This window comes from Nanorana parkeri, unplaced genomic scaffold (genome assembly GCF_000935625.1).
Source record: "Nanorana parkeri isolate BGI_ZX_2015 unplaced genomic scaffold, ASM93562v1 scaffold914, whole genome shotgun sequence".
NCBI lineage: Eukaryota > Metazoa > Chordata > Amphibia > Anura > Dicroglossidae > Nanorana > Nanorana parkeri.
Window position 1 is genome coordinate 69,233 of NW_017307182.1, and position 20,848 is coordinate 90,080.

At 40.7% G+C, this 20,848-nt stretch overlaps 1 protein-coding gene across 1 annotated transcript in view; it reads left to right on the forward strand.

Moving 5' to 3' along the window:
- The first annotated feature begins 11,860 nt into the window (after positions 1 to 11,860).
- Positions 11,861 to 20,848, forward strand: part of ADCY7 (adenylate cyclase 7) — a 95,688-nt gene continuing 86,700 nt past the window's right edge. Inside the window, exon 1 of the mRNA XM_018566082.1 lies at positions 11,861 to 12,225. Coding sequence (XP_018421584.1) covers positions 12,052 to 12,225 — 174 coding nt within the window. The 5' untranslated portion in view covers positions 11,861 to 12,051. The remainder of the gene's footprint in view (positions 12,226 to 20,848) is intronic.

Here is a 20,848-nt window from a genome sequence, read left to right on the forward strand (position 1 = left end):
TTTGGTGTTTTGTTTGTTGTGTGGGCTGGGCGGGGGGGACTGCAAGTAGCTGGGCTTACCTAGGGTGCAAAATAGTCTAGCATCGGCCCTGCCTATAACTCTTATTATTTTCCATTAACAGCAGTAAAACAAACTGTTTTAGGCATGATTGCATACGTGTTAAGATAAGACACTTCTAAAATATTTTGTCAGCTGCTACAGATCAAACTGTTTAAAGGACATTCTTGCTGATGGAACGTGTTTGCTGTATTAATCTATGTTGAAAAGCAATTTGGTGTAGACTTGATCCGGATAAGACACTGCTCACAAGATGTCAGCTCATATCTTTCCTTTCCATGTGCTGCTCATGTGACACATAGAACTGTCGCCCTCAAGTCCTGTTCCAAGTTCTCATATTTTGGTTTAGTTTAAAAATCTGTCGACAGATCCTTAATCATTGGGTGCAGTCTGACTTTGATCTTCAATCAGATTTTTTTGGGGGTAATGTAGTAACACTTTTGCAGCCGACCTCATCTTCACACAGTTGTAGTGTGCAGTGACTTGAATCATGTGGAATTTAAATAGTCTGGAATTATTTTGATGAGTTTAAGCAAGGCATAACATACACAGTTTGGAGTTTGCGAGACCCTTTATTGCCTAGGTTAAAGTGACACAAAACTCAGGAGTTAAATCTTAAAAATGTATTCATGTATCCTAACTGAGTGATACAAAATGTAGCTTATTTGTGTATCACTTGGCTGTAGAGCTTCAAATCATCTTTGAATTGGTGCTGACACTGTCCTTCTGGAGGTTGGCTACTTTTGTTCCCCATGGTCCCTGTGTGTGTTGTAAAGTAGCCACCGCTCCAAGCTTGCTCCCGAGGACTACAATCTCAATACAAATTAGTAAACTAAACATGAGATTGTAGTCCATCACGGGAACAAGCTTGGAGCGGTGACTACTTTACAACACACCGGGACCATGGGGAACAAAAGTAGCCACGCTCTAGAAGGAAGGACAGTGTCAGCACAAATTCAGAGATGATTTGAGGATCTAAAGCCAAGTGATGATGTAGAACTCCAAATCCCAAAAAGTTGGGACGCTGTGTAAAATCTACATAAAAACAGAATGCAATGATTTGCAAATCTCATAAACCTATATTTTATTATAATAGAAAACATATTCAATGCTCAATTTGAGAAAATGTACACAACAACATGCAGCAACACATCTCAGAAAAGTTGGTACAAGGCCATGTTTTCCACGGTGTAGCTTCCCTTCTTTTAACAACACTCTGTAAACATCTGGGAACCAAGGAGACCAGTTGCTGGAGTTTTGGGAGAGGAATGGTGTCCAATTCTTGCCTGTTATAGGATTCTAACCGCTCAACAGTCCTTTGTTGCCATATTTTTCACTTCAAGATGCACCAAATATTTTCAGTTGGTGAAAGGTCTGGACTTCTTTTATGAAGCCATGCTGTTTTCATGGATGCAGTGTGCCGTTCAGCATTGTCCTGCTGAAATATGCAAGGCCATCCCTGAAAAAGATGTTGTATGGATGGGAGCATATCCTGCTCTAAAACCTAGATATATCTTTCAGCATTGATTATGCCTTTCTAAATGTTCAAGGTGCCCATTCTATATGCACTAATGCACCTCCATACCATCAGAGATGTAAGTTTTTGAACTGAGCGCTGATAACAAGCTGGAAGGTCCCTCTCCTCTTTTGTTCGGAGGAAGCAGAGCCCATAGTTGCCAAAAAGAATGTCAAATTTAAATTTATCTGATCTCAGAATAGTTTGCCACTTTGTGACAGACCATTTTAAATGAGCTTTGGCCCAGAGAAGACACTGGCGTTTCTGGATCATGTTCAGATACCGTATATACTCGAGTATAAGCCAAGATTTTCAGCCCATTTTTTTTGCTGAAAAGTGCCCCCCCTCGGCTTATACTCGAGTCAGTGTGGTCCTGTGGTCCGGTTTCTTTTTACTTACCTCGCCGAGCGTCGCGTCACTGCTGCTCCGGTGGGCGGCGCTCCGAAACAGTGAATTTTTGAAGTATTCCGTAGCCCGTGCAGTGTTGTCCATTACAGAATCATGCCTATTTTTAATGCAGTGCTGTCTAAGGCCCCAAGGATCATGGGCTTCCAATATTGCATTTCGGCCTTGTCCCCTGCGCTCAGAGATTTCTCCATATTCTCTGAATCTCTTGATGATATGTACTGTATATGATGATATTTTAAAGTCTTTACTTTTTTAATTGAGGAACATTATTCTGAAATTGTTCGACAATTTTTAGATGCAGCTTTTCAGAGATTGGTAAACCTCTGCCCATCTTTACTTCTGAGACACTCTGACTCTCTAAGATGCTCTTTTTCTACCTAACCATGTTTCTGAACTGTTGCCAACTAACCTAATTAGCCGCAAAATGTCATTTCAGCTCTTCCTTGTTAGTACCACTTACTTTGCCAGCTTTTTTTGAGAGCTGTTTTGCTGCCGTTAATTTCAAAATGACCTTATTTTTTTCTGAAGATGGTAAATGTTCTCATTTTAAACATTTGATATGTTTTCTATTGTGAATAAAAATATGGGTTTATGAGATTTGCAAAGTGCTGCATTCAGTTGTTATGTAGATTTTACAGTGTCGCAACTTTTTTAAAATTGAGGTTGTACAAGTAAGGTGCATTTTTGTTAGTAGTTCGGGTACTTTAATGTATTTTTAAGATTTAACTCCTGAGCTTTTAGTGTCACTTGTAGTTATTAAAGGAGAACTATGAGGTGAGTGCTTTTCACTCATCCTCATAGTTCTAGCCGACCTGTCACAATGAAACTGTCACAGGTCGGCTCAGTAGATCGGGAAGTGAGTGAACACATACCGGCATTCGCTGACTTCTCGATCCTGTCACGGCAGAGAGCCGTGACAGGGGAGGGGCTGGATTCCCTCCGCTCCGATCCTCCAGCGCTGACTGGCGGAACGGACGGGGAGGGGATGGGTACAGCTGGCTCTGCCTCTAGATAGGCAGAGCCAGCTGTCTCTCACGCAGATGGGCGGATCCAGACATAATTGTCGGGATCCGTTTCAGCTGCAACGTCTCAGTATACTGCGAGCTGTAGCTCACGGTATACTGAGCTTAGGGTGACGGGAGGACGCTAGTTTGTGTCCTCCCATTACCCTTAGGAGAACTATGGGGAAAAGCCCTAACCCCATAGTTCTCCTGTAAAGATGCAAACTTTTGGGATTCGAAAGGAATTAAGGGATCTGAGAAATCCCAAAAGTTTGCATTTTTAAAAACCTTAAGTTAGCCAATAAAGGGCATCACCTAAACTCTAAACTTTGTGCACTAATTGATGGCTAACAGAGCACAAAAGTACAATACTCTACAACTAACACAAAGCATAATAGAAGAGTGGAAGTGTCTAGAACGTGGACACAGTCGGACAAAGTAGATAAGGATATAGGATGCCTATTGTATTTCTTCTTTAGCAGCAAACTGACTTTGTTGTAAGAAATAGACTAGTGGTGCCACTGTCATTGGCAGTTGTCAGCACGTTAATGGAGGTTTTTCAAGGCACTGTGGCAGGTAATGAGTTAATGTGCAGTCCCCAGCAAGACTCTGTGATCTGAATAGTTTGGTTACCATGGAAGGAGGGAAAGCAGCTTAGGGAGAGGGGCAGTCAAGCTTGTTTCTTTGTTTAAACTTATTCTTATGCACCCCCCCCCCCCCCCTTTTCTGTATACTGTCTTTACAATTCATTCTTTTCACTTTTTAGAAGGCCTTTTCTTCTCTGCTTGTTGTACTCCGAACCAAAGAATCTCAACACACTCACTACTGACAGTAGAAAACAACAGCCCTCCATTTTTGTCAGGGTTTCCCCCCTATCTTTATGGATATCCTCCCCAAAAAAGTGATTCAAGACATGATTTTATAGTATCATTTGGTGTCAGCTTTACAAATTGATATAAATATATGTCCTGCCAGAATGTTTGAATTGTTTTTACACTATATTTCATTTTGTTTTTGCTTTTGTTGTGCTTATTTCTTACTTTATTATTTGAGTGCTTTAGAGGGAATGTATAGTGCTTTTTATTTTTTTAGACATGTATGGAAAAGAAATCAGCTTTCTATAAGTAATGTTGTCGATGCATATTTTATATGTAGATGGCTGCAGTGATTGTTCTTAATACATGCTCAATCTCTGTTCCCTTCTTTAATTCTCTTTCTCAAAATGCAAAACAATAAGCCGTCTCTACTCTGTGTCTGGGTATGATCTTATCTTATCTTTGCAGTTTTCAGGATGAGAATGATGACAGATCGAATGTGTGTTTACTTTACTCACGGCAGATTGAATGTGTGCTCACTTTCCTGGTAAAGGTGCCCATACACCTATCGATTTATAGTTCGGAAATTGTTCACGAATGGTCTTTTGTACAGCAATTGGTCAGTTGATGGGAACCCAACGATATTTTTTTACTGTACTCTTGGCTGAATTTCCTCGATCTGTCAGGCTGGAAAACTTTTCTGGAATCAAATGAAAATCGACGGATTAGTGGTGTTTTCCTACGAAAAAAATTGCAACATGAACACTCCACATGCACAAACGAAAATCTGTTAGGCAGAGGTCAGCCAGAGAGAAGAAGGATCATCACAAGGAGACAGTCAGTTGTACTCCTACATAAGGCCTCATGTACACCTCATGAATTCAGGTGCATTTGGAGCTCATTTGTAAACACACCTGGACTCATGTAAGACTTTTCTATGATTGAATGCACACCTAGACATCCAGCAGGATCCAGGTATATTCAGTCTAGCTTAGTTTACTCAAACTAGAAATTTGCCTGGTGTTACACATCTAAACGCATGTAAACGTGTATAAACGCGACTAAGCCCAGTACATTAAAAAGTGATCTGGGAAGCATAAAGTTGTTTATACTTACCAGATAACTTCTGTTGCTAAAATGACAGCCAGCCAGTGTGCATGAGGCCTTAACAAGTAACATACTGACAGGAGGAGATAGCAGAGTAACAGAGATTAGTTTATCAATCCTTCAATGTCTGGTCACAGGCTGGGGAGGGGGAGTGTGGGAAAGATGTGTCCATTGCCTAAATACATTGGGGAGAATTCATAAAAACTGGAGCAGACAGAATCTGGAGCAGTTACCCATGGCAACCAATTGGCTTCTCTTTTTCATTTTCAAAGCTTAACGGAACAAACTAATGAGAGAAGCTAAATGGTTGCCATGGGTAACTGCTCCACATTCTGTCTGCTCCAGTTTTTATGAATTCCCCCATTTTGCTGGAAGGTATCCCTCTTTCTCATCTTAGAAAGTTACGAGGTATGTGCATTTCATTTTTGTGTTTAGCTGTCTGAGTTCAGCTTATTAGTGGTAATAACTGAAAATATGCATTTATCTGTAATTTCACTATACAATGGCTTTGATAAACAGAAAAGGAAAATGTACTATTTTATACTACTCCGACAGTTATTGTGTACCTGAACTCAAAAAACATTTGCTATGTTATAACAACACCTAGAAATGTTAATTGTGCCTAAGCAGTAACCTGAAAAATTTACCTTTTTGTCTGGAATTCCTCCTGAAAAATAGTAGTGCACTTCCTGGTGTGTGACTAAACCTTCCTGTAGTTACAGCCCCATAGTTGTATATCTGTAGTGTGACTTGAATGCGCTACTGCCTCTGACTGCTAGTGTGTGTTTGGGTGAGATTGGGTGTTGTCACTACTCTGCTTTCACTGGTCTTTCTGGAGGAAACAAAGGCCTGCCTCTACCTAGATGGCCAACGCCACACAGAGACAGATTGCACAACAAGGCATTGTAAGTTGTTAAAGGACTAAACATCAGCAGCTTGGAGACTACAGGCGATACTGATGACTAGTCCTTTATCCACAGGCTGCCTTTTTTGAGCTTAGTTTTTAGAACGCTCCTCTTTATGGTAGAACGTTCCTTTTGATTTTCTTGTTGGAGCCAAAGCACTGATATGCATTTGTTTTGGGACCTAAACGGTCTATTTGCTATTGTACTTGGATGTAAAACAAGTTCCCATCAAGAGTAAAAGCTAACAACATGTGTTACAATTTGACTGGACAATCTCTGCATAATTTACCAGCAACTTAGATATACAAGGGCCTGCCTAAACAATAATGCAATTTGTATTCAATTATGTTGGCTCTTCCTGCACTACATGGTTGGTAAATCTAATGGAAGTCGAACAATATGACTGTAAGGCTAGGTTCACACCTAGGCGATTTATCGCATGGATTGAGTCATGCGATATCTTGCAAAACAGAGATTTGCATAAAAGTCAATGAAGGCTGTTCACACCTTTTGCGGTTTGTTGCGCAAGCGAAATCGTCTGTCACGCAAAAAGGTGCAAGAGCAATTTTCGGGCGGTTGTCACGTGGTGTGGGTCCCACAGACCTTGCGTAACTTGCTGCAATACTTGCTTGACAGTGACACAAGCACAAGAACAAGCACTTCCAGCTGCCTGAAGAACTCTTTATTACTTTCTAAGGACCTATGTACACAGGCTTTTGTTTGCATCAGAATTGCTCTTCTCTCCATACAAGTCAAATCAGCTGTAGGTCAGGAGGACATGTATTGGGGGGGACAGGAAGCACTCTAGATCTCAGAGGTGCCTGGTGGCAGTGATGGAATTGATGTCAAGAACTCATCAATAAGTAGGAAATTACTTTATTAAAATCTAAAATATTCAGTTTCATGACGATCTGCCGCTTCCTTGATATGTGGTGCAACACAAGTTTGTGAGAGCTGGAATATGTAGAGTACTCGGCAGCAGGACAAACCATGTGTCACATGCCATCCCTGCCACCGGGTGTCTCTACAAACTAACAGCTTCCATTATTTTTTCCAGTATATAACGTTATCACTTTGAAGTTCCCTTAGGCTGAACTAGAACTGGGCTGCCCCAAAGCATTTGAGTGCGACCACTGTTTCCAAATTTGTGCATGGAGACAGACGTATTCTCAGACGTATTATTGGTGCGATGTATGATAGTGCGTGCCAAATGCACAGTAACCCGTGTCTAGAACAATAGTATAGTGTGATTTGGTTCTTCGTGTAGGTGCATGCAGCTGTTTTGACATTACAACCATGCTCAAATTTAATGGAGGCCCTTCCTGACAAGTGCAAGTGAAACGGCATTTCCAAAGCATATTTACAGTTTGTGTTTTTTACTTGTATTCATGTAAAACTGTTCTGAGGTGGATATCAGTAGCATCAAGGGGGACATGAAGTGTCGGGCCTTATGAGTTATCAGAAGACTATCTGCATCTCTAGCTTCATTGCAAACACTTGATTGGTGGTCTGTTCTGTGACAACATATAAAGCAGACAGTATGTTGCCTCCAGCAGTTCATTTTGCTTTCCGTTCTGAAAACAGTAATTATGCAATGTCGGGGACAAATAGGTCGAGCCTTTACAGAATGTCAACATTATGCATGTTAGCCAAAGGACAGCATACTTTCTAAATACTACAGTCACATTTTTCTATATTCTAATCCGCATTTTCACTTGTTATATAGGTTAGGATAAGATCAGTTTTCCTCTCACGCATTCATACATGCTGCTTGCCCACCTGTTATTACCATACAAGATAACCATTTTTTACATTTTATCTTTTCTATATAAATAAGTTAGAAAGTGGACTTTGCCTCCTTTATGCAAAAGCTATTTACGTGTCACTTCTATCACAGAAAAGGTTTATTCTTCATTTCAGGATAGTAAGCAGAACCATGTAAATAATTTCTTCATCTCCCTGAAAGAACCGCACACTCAGAAATAAAGCACTATAACCACTATTCAATAAAGCATTTGCAACACTTACTTGTGCTGTGGGCCACATTTCCATTAATAAGGATCTGGAGGTAATTAAGACAAAACTATTTTGGCGTACAGAGACAGGCCAGAGTGCTCAGAGTGGAGACGCTATGTGTACACTGTGCGTCAGTAGTCAGTCAGTAGCAGGGCATGTTTGCATGTGCCAGCCCCTTCCCCCACAAGTCGCTGGTTCTCAGAATGCTGTCGGTTGAACAGTACCACTGGTTGAGATGATGCTGTCAGCTGCACAGGGTCATTGGTTGCTAAGAAGCTGTTGACTGCACAGACCATAACAACCAATGAGGCCATGCAACCGGGGGCTGAAAATGCAGCCTTCGGTTGCGGACACTCCAGCAGCCCCCGGTTGCGGACACTCCAGCCTCAATGCCAACCTCCCATCATGCCGCTTTGCTCACACGAGTGTACACCAGAATTCATTAAGATGTCTGTGACAGTGTTCATAAATTCCATAGTATAACTCATGTATGCATCATTCACCAGCACCTGTGACTGCACAGTTGGCCCATGGACATAAAGGCATGATTTGCATTGCTGTGGCATTTCTTTGAACTTGGGGATAAACACTGTGCTTTTGGTATTTGTGATGGAAATGGAAGACATGCAAATACTTCAGTACTCTGCAGTGCTTTAGAGAGAGAATTTTCTGCTGGGTTGTCCAGCCCTAGTATATACTGAGAAGCTTTCGTATTTCATATTTAAAGGACAACTGTACGCAACCCCCTGAGTACTGTGAAACCAGTCTGACTTACCTTGGCCCCCATTCCAGCGATCTTCACTGTGGTACTCTGCCTGAAGCAGAACAGACTGCAAAAATTATCCCTCCTGAGTCCTCTTATTTCTGTACATGCATACCGCAAATCCATTCATTGCTAGGTAAAGATGTATTAATGGTGGTCTACAGTTATCATTTAAAATAGCACTGAATGTACCCACATACAGTTTGGAACATTTCTATGATAATGAGAGCTATACAGTCATGTGGAAATTGTTGAATCTTTCAACATATTTGAACAAGGAAACTTCAATCTTTTATTCAACAAAAATAGCTTATGAGGCATAGGGTACACCATTACATCTATTGATGTTTGGTTTAGGTGAAATTATTCTTTTGAAGTTGTTTTGCATAACTGTGTGCCAGTTTCTGACATCCATTTGGTGAAATCTTTTTTACAACTTATCCATGCAAAATTCCTTTTAGTTGCAAAATATTTTTTGGTTTCCTTGCTTGAACTGCCCATATCAAATCTCCCCACAACTTTTCAATGGAACTCTATTCAGAGCTTTGACTCGACCAATTAATACCCCCTATTTCATCTTTCTGAGCCTTTCAGGTGGATTTGCTAGTATTCTTTGGATCCATGATGTCTAAAGATCCATTCCTGGTTCAGCTTCAACCTTTGCACAGATGGCCTCACATTCTCATCAAGCACATTATATTTGATGCAGAATTAATTATTGACTTGATGACTAAAAGCTGCTTAGGCCCTGATGCAGCTAAGCAGCCTTACATTCCTGCCACCATGCTTCACAATTGGTACAAGGTTCTTCTCCTCAATGCTGTGCTCGGTTTGCACCAAACATGTCTACTATTATTGGCCAAACAACCATATATTTGATTTATAAGTTCATAGCACTCTGTTCCAGAAGGCCTAGTCTTTGTCTATATGTTCAACGTCAAACTAGTTTTGCTTTAATGTATTTTTGATAGCAGAGGCTTTTTTCTGGCACAGCTGCCATGCAGGTTAAGATGGTGCTATCTCCTTTTGATTGTAGATGCATATACTTTGACAGCAAATGATGCAAGAGTGATCTGAATATATAACAATACAATTTTGGGGGCCTTGAGTCTTTTTCTAGCATACAGCAGTCAGCTCTTGGGCTAAATTTGTTGGGCTGGCAAGTTGTTTAAAATGTGCATGATATTTTTTTCTCCTTAAAGTGCCCATACACTGTACGATTATCGTACGAGAATCGCGGGAAATCCCGCGATCGTACGAGAATCGCAAAGTGTATGGAAGGCGTGTGACCGTTTCTACTGTACGGTCACACGTCTTCCGTCGAACAAGCAGGCTGGAAAACCCGCCGGGAATCGTACGATTCTCGGCGTATTAGTGGCCTGCTTGTTCGACAACTGCCGAATGGGCCGGTGTGCGCACGCGCACACTGCCCCGTTTGCAGTCATCGGAAGCCCGCCCCTCATTGCAGTCATCGGAAGCCCGCCCCTCAGGGGGTGGGCTTGCGATGATCGCAAGTACGATCTGCCTGTCCAAGATGGGCAGATCGTACGTTTTTAAAATTATTTTTAAAAAATTTTAAAATTTTTTAAAAAGTCTTGCGAGGGTTGTAAAGTGTATGGCCACCTTTACACCTGCGTGTTTCCTAAGGAGGCTCTAATCATTGGAACCCAATCTGGAACACCTGATTCTAATTTTATGGATTAGAAGTACTGGTAAATGTAGGGGTGTATATATTTTTCCAAATGACAAATCTGCATTTTTGTTCATTTTACATTATGAAAATGGATACATCATGTCAATTTTATGTGCCATTTGTTCAAGTAAACATTTCCCTTGCAAAGAAAACAGCCTATTTGCCTGCAGTAAATCAACCCAGTGTATATAGAACATCTAGAATGAAAGTATGTAAAAAACATATATGTAAAAATATAAAAAAACAAGTGTGGTAGAGGCAGCTGTCATTTGTAAGGAGCATACAAAGCTCCCGGGATTTGTACATCTCTGTACAAAATGTATGATTTTGTTTTTATAAACATATGGGATGGACCGATACCATTTTTGCAAGTACAAGTACGGATTCTTGCCCAAGTACTTACAGATACAAGTACTGATACATTTTTGTTTATTGTCATGTGACAGTTTTTTAAAAACAATATCGACTAATGATTTCAGGACAGTGGTGGAGAGCCAGAGCCAGGTCCCAGCTGCAACAGCTCCAGCCCTGGTAGTTCTCATGAAAATGCCAAGTATCGGCACTGGTATCTGAACTGGTATCGTTGCATCTCTAAAACAGCCCCCTATATATCAGGAGCCCCCATTTCACATGATATCTGTATCCCCCTTTAGTGAAAATTTGAAGGCACTCCGGTTGAGAATGGCTGATTTAGAACATTAAATCTACTTGATTCCTATCCATTGTATTGTCTCCATGCAATTACATTTTACAACAGCTGGGGCAGGAAGTTGCAGGAATCTTGGACCTTTCAAAATGTGCTTAGCATTTTAGTAATTGGAGTAAATCTGAGTGTTTTTACAACTGATGACAATTGAATGCCCCACATTATTTACGCATTAGCCCTTTTTCTTCCTTTTGTCTCAAGCCTATTTATGAGAAGTATTTTAGGACGTGGTGTCCTCTGCCAGAGATAGGTGATATAAATGTAATAAAGCAAACAGCCTTCGCTTTGTACAGCTTGTTTGAATTGCATCATTTAAGAGAGGAGTTGACAAACAAGTTGTTTTACAGGTGTGATTTGAACGAGTCACTTGGCTTTCAAACATACAATCACTGTAATGTATCTATTTCTGCAACTCCTCCTCTCTCTTTCCGCTCAGCATCCTTTCAGATCTCTTTGCCTTTCAAGAGCCACCTGCAGGCCAATGTGTTCAACGAGCTGTCATGCACTCTGTAATATGGTCTGTGCACAAAGGATCGCCTTGTTTAATTTAACTTGTAGCACAGCGGCTTGTGTTCCAACACCTAACAATTAAGTTGTTAACTTCTGGATACCAGCCACCTTGTCACCGGTTTTAAACAAGTATGTAGGTTTGTCATTTTAGTGTTTAGCTGTAAATGTTCAGCTGTAAATACAAAGTCTTGTTTAATGAAATGCCAAAGAATCAGGCTCTAAAAGTGCCTTTCTCTTGTTTCTTTGCAGAATACAAAGGAGTCAGCGGGGAGAGAACGATGAGATGGTGTATGGCTAGTGACTGCGCTGAGCTGACAGGATATCGCCCAGGCACAGCAGTGCTTGCTCACAAGCCTCGATAAGCTGCACATGTTTTTGGGAGGAGGGAGCTGGTTCTCTTACCTTACTCCAGCTGCAGACTTCTCACGGCGGACGCAAGCTTGCAATGTGAATCAGACGAACACGCCACAACAGCCCGGGGAGACGATAAGCTTCGGTGTGTCTTGTGCACCGTGAGAGCTAGGGTGGAAAACGAGAAGCCAGGCTGGATTAAAATGCCATCTAAAGGGAAATATCTGATAAAGGACAATGAGGATTGGATTATCACGCATTCGCTTTATGAAAAATATCAGTGCATTAGCCAGCACTATCCATTGCTGCTCATCTTGCTCTTTGTGGTCGGGACTGCCTGTGTGACTCTAGTTGCTCTGTTCTTCACAACCAGCAAAGTGAGTAGAGTTTTTTTTTTTTTTTTATTCCCGCTTTCATTTCTGTGGCCTGATTGAACTGCCTGGAACTCTTATGTTGCTGCAGCTGAAATAGCTGTTGTATTTCATTACTGAATCTCTCTAATATGAGTTTTTTTTATAGATGTTTTCCTTTTCATTTAAAGGGCTCGTTCACACCAGATGCGTTGGGGCTGCACTTGTAGCCTTGCCCAGTGCGTCCCAACACATAGACATGACATAACACCTTGTTTTCAGTGGTGGTGTGCACTGAAAATAAAGTATGCATACAGTACTTTTTTCAGCGCTGTGTGCTGCAATGCAAACCACTGAATCATAACGCCGCTGCGGTGAACAGAATTAAGTGAAATGTCACTTGTGACATTTCAATGAAGCTCTAACAAAAAAAAGTAATGTGATGTGCTGCAATCGGTGTATCAGTAACATTCCTCTCAGTGCACACCAGCCACTGTGTATTTGGCATGGCTGCCTTGTAAATGAGCCTTAAAGCAGAGGTCCGGGGACATTTTTTATTAACCCTTGCCGTGGGGCTACCTCGCACTGCAAGGGTTAAGTGCTCATTTTGGTCTGGGGGTGAAAATAACTAATTTTATACTCGCACGATCTTTGGAGCTGGCTGGCTGTAGCAGCGCTCCCTCAAGTCTGTGTCCTTTGCCACAGCAATGGAATGTCCCTCAGCGTCCTCATGTCTGTGTACAATGTCTCTCAGCGTCCTCATGTCTGTGTACAGAGTATAATGACTCAAGGACCTTAGACCACTGCAGTGGAGGGGGAGAGATGCTCAAGGGACCAGAGTAAGAGCAAGCCGCGTCTGAGAATCAGACTAGTATAACTTTTTTGTCTTTCCTAGGCCAAAATGAGCACTTAACCATTGCAGTGTCATTGAGAAGGTATTGAAACTTCCAAGTCAGTCTGAAAGAGCCATGAAGGTAGGATTTCCGGTAGAGAAATGGTAGCCTACATACAACTTTCCACACAGGTTTCCTTTGAAGTGAATCTAATTTTCCAGACATAATTATAATTTTAGAATTAGTTTGAGTCTTTTAAATAAACCTGTTCTGAGAGAAATATAGGGACACCATTGCTGACTTTCTTTTGAAAATACTTAATTTTTGGCTGTTAAACTAGTGGCTTTTGCACTTGCTGATCCAGCTAATTGGAAGCCTGTAGTCAGGAAGTATGGAGGCTGCCATTCCTGACCTCTTCTTTCAAGACTTTTCTGAGCTATATGCTTGTCAATTTCAGTATTGGTAGAACTGATAAGGTGCGGTAATAGAGCAGAATGACCAACTTCTAAAGTGAGGTTGGTAGCAAAGATAGTATGCTGGAACATTTAAGTTAACAATCATTAAACTGTACCTTTTTTTTTTTTTTGACAAAAAAAAAAGGATCAGCAATTTCATGAAGGACACATGGAGTGTAGTTACACAGATGACCAATAATGATTGTTAGTAAACGTGTCCTTTACTACTTCCTCTCACCTCCCTGAGTGCAGCCTGCCATTATAAATACTTACCTTCCTTCCTGTTCCAGTCATCTTCATTGCATGGCCCTTCCCTGCCCTGCAATGCACAGTTTTTCAGAAACACCACCCCTGCCTCCTTTTTCTTTTTAGTGTGGCCCCGTTCATTCCTATGGGTGAGCCGTATTCCAACCTTCCTGTGGAAGAAAGGCTCTGCAGAACTGGGTAGTTCTACACAGTGAAGAGAACTGGAACAGGAAAAAGCGTAAGTATTTAACATGGCAGGCTGATCTCAGGGGGATTTAATAACGGACAAGTTCGCTAAAAGTAAACTTGTCCTTTAAGTAATCCAGCCCAGTCTTTCACAAATCCCCACGTGATTATGCTGAGGGAGCAAAAACATCTGCTGTTTGATGGTGATTTCTAAGGCCTGGTTCACACCTAAGAGTTTTGAGCAGTTGGAAAAGTGCTTTTAAGTACCCAGCACATGAATTCCCATGATTTTCAATGGCCGCTGTTTACACCTGAGCAGAAAAACACCAGCAGGAAAACGTCAAACGCCCAAAAAGGTACATGAGCTTCTTTAAGCAGTTAGCAGTGCGTTTTTGCCCAATAGACTTCAATGGAAAGCCCAAAAACACATGGCAGAAGCATGTTGCACATTTTCATGCGAGTTGTTGCGTGTACAATTGCACATCAAAATGTGCACACTGCGAATAAATGTGCAAATAACCGCACGCTGAACACGCACGTACAAACGTGCAAAAATGGTGTTGCCTAGGTGTGAACCCGGCCTAAAACTACCCACCATTGAGTAGACACATACATATACAAACATTTACAGTCCATGGAGGAACTGGATCAAACTGGTTGCTAGCAGCGTTGAATTGGCCCGCCAAAGGAATAAAGGATGCTTCAGAGGGTTCCCATAGCCTTACACTAATAGAGTCTGAATACCTTTTAAATTTGTCATCTTTAAACCCCTCTATACTGAGTTGCACCATTACCCAACATCTGTCATTCACATTCTTTCCTTGCCCATCTCCAAAGTGTGCTCATGACAATTGAAAATGTGGACTCTGAATCAGGAAAAGCACCAGGCAGGTCTTTGCTTCTCAGACTGCTTATTTGCAGTCATGCATGTAGTATCCAATTCACACCAGTTATATTTCAAATATATTTTTGTGGTGCCAACAATGCTATAATAAAAAGAAATAATATTTGTTATTATGATGATTATTATTAGTTAGTATTTCTCATTTATCTGTCTGATAAAATTAGTGACTTTATAAAATGGGGAACTGTGCTAATGGTTCAGTTTCAGATTGCCATTATCCATTTAGTAAACGTGATACCTTACAGAGGAACTACACTCATATCTTCAAAATAACAACAAAGGCACCTTTTAGAAATGTTTAGTAATTAGGGATGTCCCGATACCGATACTAGTATCAGTATCAGGGCCTATACAGAGCATTTTCACAAGTACTTGTACTTGTGAAAATGCCCCGATACATAGCGCCGATACTGGCACTTTCATTTTTAAAATAGTTTCAGGCTGCCCAGAGGTACCGTGCTTGTTGGGGTCCTCCGGGCAGCCTGCCAGGTAGCTAAACGAAGACGTCACACAGAGGCTCCTCCCACAGCATGGCCACGAGAGCGCCGACGGATGACACTCTCGCACAGTGCTGAGGACAGAAGGGCAACGTGAGAGACCAGGGAACGGACTCCTGCACAGCGCCGCGATCCTGAGAGTTGCTTTTGTATGTTTTGCTTTTGTATGTGGCAGCTGTGATAGGGCTGGCTGCGGGCATGATACGAGAAGTTGGGACACATTGAAAGAAGCAGGGAAGACGTAACTCTATTGTGTACTCTGTGTACTGGTCCTGGAACTCTGTACTATGGATCATTAATGGTTAAAGGGTCCATAGTACACAGTACACACTTCCAGTACACTGCAGAAATACAATTCTTCCCTGCTAACTCGAATAGGTTAAATTTTAACCTATTCAGGTTAGCTGGGGAGAATTGTATTTCTGCAGTGTACTGCAAGTGTGTACCGTGTACTATGGATCATTTGATTTAACCTATTCAAGTTAGCAGGGGAGAATTATAACTCTTTAACCAGTTGACATCCGTGGTGTTAAACCCCCTTCCCATCCAGGCCATTTTTCAGTATTCAGCGCTGCGGTACTTTGACTGACATTTATTCCGTCATGCAACGCTGTACTGAAATGAATTTTATACCCTTTTTTGGGGACAGATAGAGCTTTCTTTTGGTGGTATTTATTCACCACTGGGGTTTTAATTGTTTACTATATTAAGGAAAAATTACAAAAAACTGTTTCCCCTATATTAAATTCTAATACATTTATTATTACCCAATTTTTTGGTAAAATATAAAAGACGGGGTCACATTGGGTAAAAAGACACCAAACATGTCAAGCCTTAAAATTGCGTGCGCGCGACCGTGCGTGCCCGCTAGGGGGCGCTCGCGAGCAGAAAAAAATGCCGTCTAGCGACGGCAACCCGCCAATGCAGCAGTGCCGTCCGTCCGTTTTTTTACAACGGGCGGACGGCAAGTGGTTAAATGATTTGCAGAAATAGAGTAACAATTCTCCCCTGGTTCTTCCAATCTGTCCCACTTCCCCCAATTAAGCTTGGAAGTTATACAAAGAATTGCTGATAGGAATCAATGACTGAGACATTAGATTGGATGTGGGAAATATTATGAACATGCTCAGCAAGAAACTGCCCTAAAATCATTAGTCTGTATTGTTTTAGAACAAAATGCCATGTCCCTTTAAGAAAAGTATCGGTAAGTATCTGAGGGACAGTAATTGGTCTTGAAAAAGTGGTATCGGGACATCCCTATTAGTAATGACAATCTACAAACACATACCTATAGAAAATTGCGGGCTTTTTATTCTTTGCATACCTTGTTTTTCTTTTCTTCTCCATTCTTCTCACTGGCCATTTTTACTAAGGGCAGATGAATCCATCTCCCTTTACTTCCTGGAACTCTGAGACATGTGACCATGCACTTCATCTCGGGTGAGGAAAATGCCTTTTCCTGAGGTCTCATGAGATTTCACAGCAATGCACTGCTGATGTAATCTTCCCAGAATGCAATGCTTGGGCACAATTACATAATTTGTGCCAAAGAGAACCAGGAAGAAGAAAACAAGAAACTGTAAGTAAAATAAAAATATGTTTAATGAATGTAAGATTACTTCATATCAGCATGCAGAACTGTATGCTGATGTGATTTTTGGCCAAAGGGGTAAAGGTGCACTTTAAAGTCCATTCCACCTTTGTAAGTGATTAACATTTATTGTGGTAATGTATGTTGTTTTTTTTAATAAACATTTTATTAGGCCTGAGTCCTACAAATTCAACATTTTCTCCCCAGGAAACTCAGTCTGACACCAGTGTTGGATTGTAAAGCACCTACTTCCCTGTGATTCTGTATAACACGATCACTAAACACCAGCTCTGCCTTTCCACACAAAGCAGAGCATAGAGGCGACCATTTCCATGAGTATATGAAGAGCAAAGTTAAAACAAAATGTAAGTTTCTACATTCATATACAGCAGCTGCATATGCCTGCTTCATATACACTTGGTGTACATTACTGGCATGTTTTTTTTCCCCTAAATATCTCCACAAAGGTGGAAATGGGCTTTAAAGTAATCCTGTCAATACAGGGTTCTTTTTACCCAATAACCCACATTTTTAAAAGACGCATTAATATACTTACTTTTCCAGCAGCCTATGTATCGATAAGCCTATCAGCTACAAGTATTTGACCATTGGATGAGTCAAATACTTGCTGTCCCCAATGGCTGCTTTAGTTGCTCCCAACAGCTAGGATATCGCCTAGTGACATATGAGCTACCGAGAGGAACCACAGCAGCTGACCGAGTAGCAAGTATTGTATACACGTTTGGAAGTGTAGAAACTGTGGAGGGGCTTTTTTTTTAATACACTGGCTGCCAGAAAGATAAGTACAATGAAGCTTCTTTTACACGTCACTTTTGGCAGCCAGGTAGGGTGGAGAACAATAATCTGCTTTAGCATATCATAAGCGTGTGATAGACTATTGGAACATGCAATCAGTTTCTTTCAGTCTAACATATGAACATTCTTTAGCAGTCCCCCCACCCACCAATGGTATTCTGACAGTAGTGGATGTGCTGCTGTCAAAATACTTGGCTGCCAAGAATTTGTGGACCAGCTCCTTCATCTGTCAATTGAAAAATTACACACTTAAAGGTGGGCCCACATTCTCAATTCTTCTGGAAGGTTACAGATGTGGTGGTAAATGCCAACTAGTAGTTGTTGGTGGAAAACTGTCTAGAGTAATTTACAAAGGAAGTTGCCATAGAAACCTAAAGAACTAAGGGCTCTTGTGTGATAAACCAGCGCCAAATCCAGTTACTATGTAATGCACAAACCTCATCAAGTAAACAAAATCTTCTTTTACTTTCCTTTCCCTCCATTTGTGCCTAGCATGCTCCCCCTCCCAGATAATACAGCTCACATTGGGAGTGCAGTGCTGTCAGTCCAGAAAGCAGTGGGCAGCATCAAATGTGGCCAGGTGCTGAGTGACCGACTATATTCTTGTGAATCAGCCAAGTTCCTTGCCACATTTTTTCATCACACTGTAGTGCAAGCTGGCACTGCTTACATGAGAATGGTAACTGTGCTCTGAATTCAGGAGCAGTGCAGCATTGTTGCCACCGCACCACAAGATGCTGCATTAGGTGGAATTCACTGGCAGGATTAGTGATTTGTGAGAGTTTGCATGGGAGACTAGAGAACTGTGAGTGTGGATGCCCTTGAAATTAAGTGCTGTAGCACATATATTTTTTTTATTAAATTCCATGGTTCTTCTTATAAGGATTAATTTAATGTTCACCTGTAACATAGCCCTCATAATTTTATCACTGGCAAAACAAGCAAAAGTATAACAGACGAAACACAAAAAAGCCTCATATTTAAGTCCATGATAGTCAACAAAGCTTTGCAGTCTCAAAAAACTGGATAGCATATGAAAGTAATTGTTTCCTAAACTGCAGTTATAAAAATGTGTATTTTAATGCTAGAACACACCCTTTTCCTGGCAATTTCTTAAAAATAATTAAATGTCATTGAAGAATGGAAAAAAAAAGTAAAAAGGGAATGTAGATATATTTTTTTGTGTTTTTGTTATAAAAAGGTTGAAGTCAACTTCCTTCCCAGATCCTTGTCACTCCCCACTGTTCACTGTCCACTCTAGCATCTCACATTGTTTGAAATGACGATCTCTTTCTATTGTCCACTGTAGCTGCTCCAGCTGGCTTTGCATTGTGGTACAGACCAGGCAGAAGGAATAAATTCCTGGGCTTCAAAAGAGTCACTAGTGCTTGGGTTAATCATACTCTTAGCCATTGATGAGATGTTCTTGTTTGCAAAGAAGATGCTCACTGCTTGTACTAATGCGTCAGAAAAGAACTGGAGTCCCATGTAGATATACTGCCTTGATATCCCATGCCTTGATAAAGTTACTTCGGGCAGGTCCTCTTTTTTTTGTCCTTTTTTAATGAGTATACATACACACTTTCTTTGGGAAATGGCAGAGCTTCATCGGTCAAAGCTGTTTTTCCAGTTTAGAGAATGCCTTTATCTTATACCCTCTCATCTAGATAAGAGCCCAATGAAACCAGATAGAAATATTCATGCAGTAGGGAGACTTACCTCCACTTTTGTGTGTGACTCCATTTTACAAATGTAGATGCCAGTGGTTTTATTATTTAAAAGGAAGCACTGTCTGTATCCCATAGCAATGAATGAGATGTTCCTTTTTCATTTTATATCATGCCCAGGCAGTAGTTGCTATGGTTAAAACAATTCATATTTCAGGCAGAATAATATCTGAAGACCATTATTTCAGTCTAGGTCATTTGAAATAAAGTTATAAACTGGACCTACAACTTTAAATATTTAAAGAAGTAGATATTATAATATTGCTGCTATTTGTAGAATTACAATTCATCTCCAAATTAATACATTAGTAGTGCATTACACAAACATTCCTGCACACAAACCATGTATAACAACTAGCATATGGAATACACACAAAAAATAGGGATAAAGTAGCAAATTGCTTGGCATAGCAATGGACTGAAACAGCCTTTGTTACAGTCTGGTGACTTGATACAAATTTCAGCAACATTTTCCAGCCACCCAATCAGAACAGCTATTAGCAGCTCATGCCTTCAATTACTGATGCATCTCAGTTATACAGTTTCTGTAATTAATTAGATTCATTCATTTGTCTTCATGTAATCCGCCAATGAATCTGTTTAGTTCATATTTCAGTAAATTGAGGAATGAGCCCACAAGCCAGATCTGTTAAATTGCCTCTTGCATTTAAAATGGAAAAGAAGCCAAAATCTTTTTTTTTCTTTAGTTCTGGATAAAGTGGAGAGGGATTTGATTTTTTTTTTTGCTGTTTGTGTGCCTGTTAAGCTGGCCATACACCTATAACTATTCTGCAATTTTTCTCAGGTCAGATGGAAAAAGTGCAACAGATTCCTCCATCTACGCTAAACTTTGTGGATGGAGGAATCTCCCACTTGGCCAAGCTTCAGTAACATGGCTAGCAAGATACTGAAGCTTGGCCCAGTGGGAGATTCCTCCATCCGCACAGTTTAGCGTAGATGGAGGATTCTGTTGCACGTTTTCCATCTGGCCATAGAAACTCTGCAGAAAATCTATTGGTGTATGGCCAGCTTTAGGGAGTTTCACCCTTTATTTGGCTGGGTGACTTTTATCTCTGAAAGAGAAAATGAAAGAAAATCCCAAATTTTGGGTTGTCATAAGAACATGTATAGTTGATTATATTTTAGTGATTCTGCGCTGGATCAGTGAAGTGCAAATAATCTAAAATATATCGTGCTAATGTGGATAATTTGAAGGCTGAAGCAAAACTGACCTTCAGGTCAAATCATATGAAATTTGAATTATGCCGCGCCCACAATAATCAATCAATGTGTCAGTGTTAGAATGAACTATGAGTTGATCGTGAACCAAATAAATATACAAGTGTGAATTAATATATCATCAATAAATATCATCAATACATATAAAATCCTGTC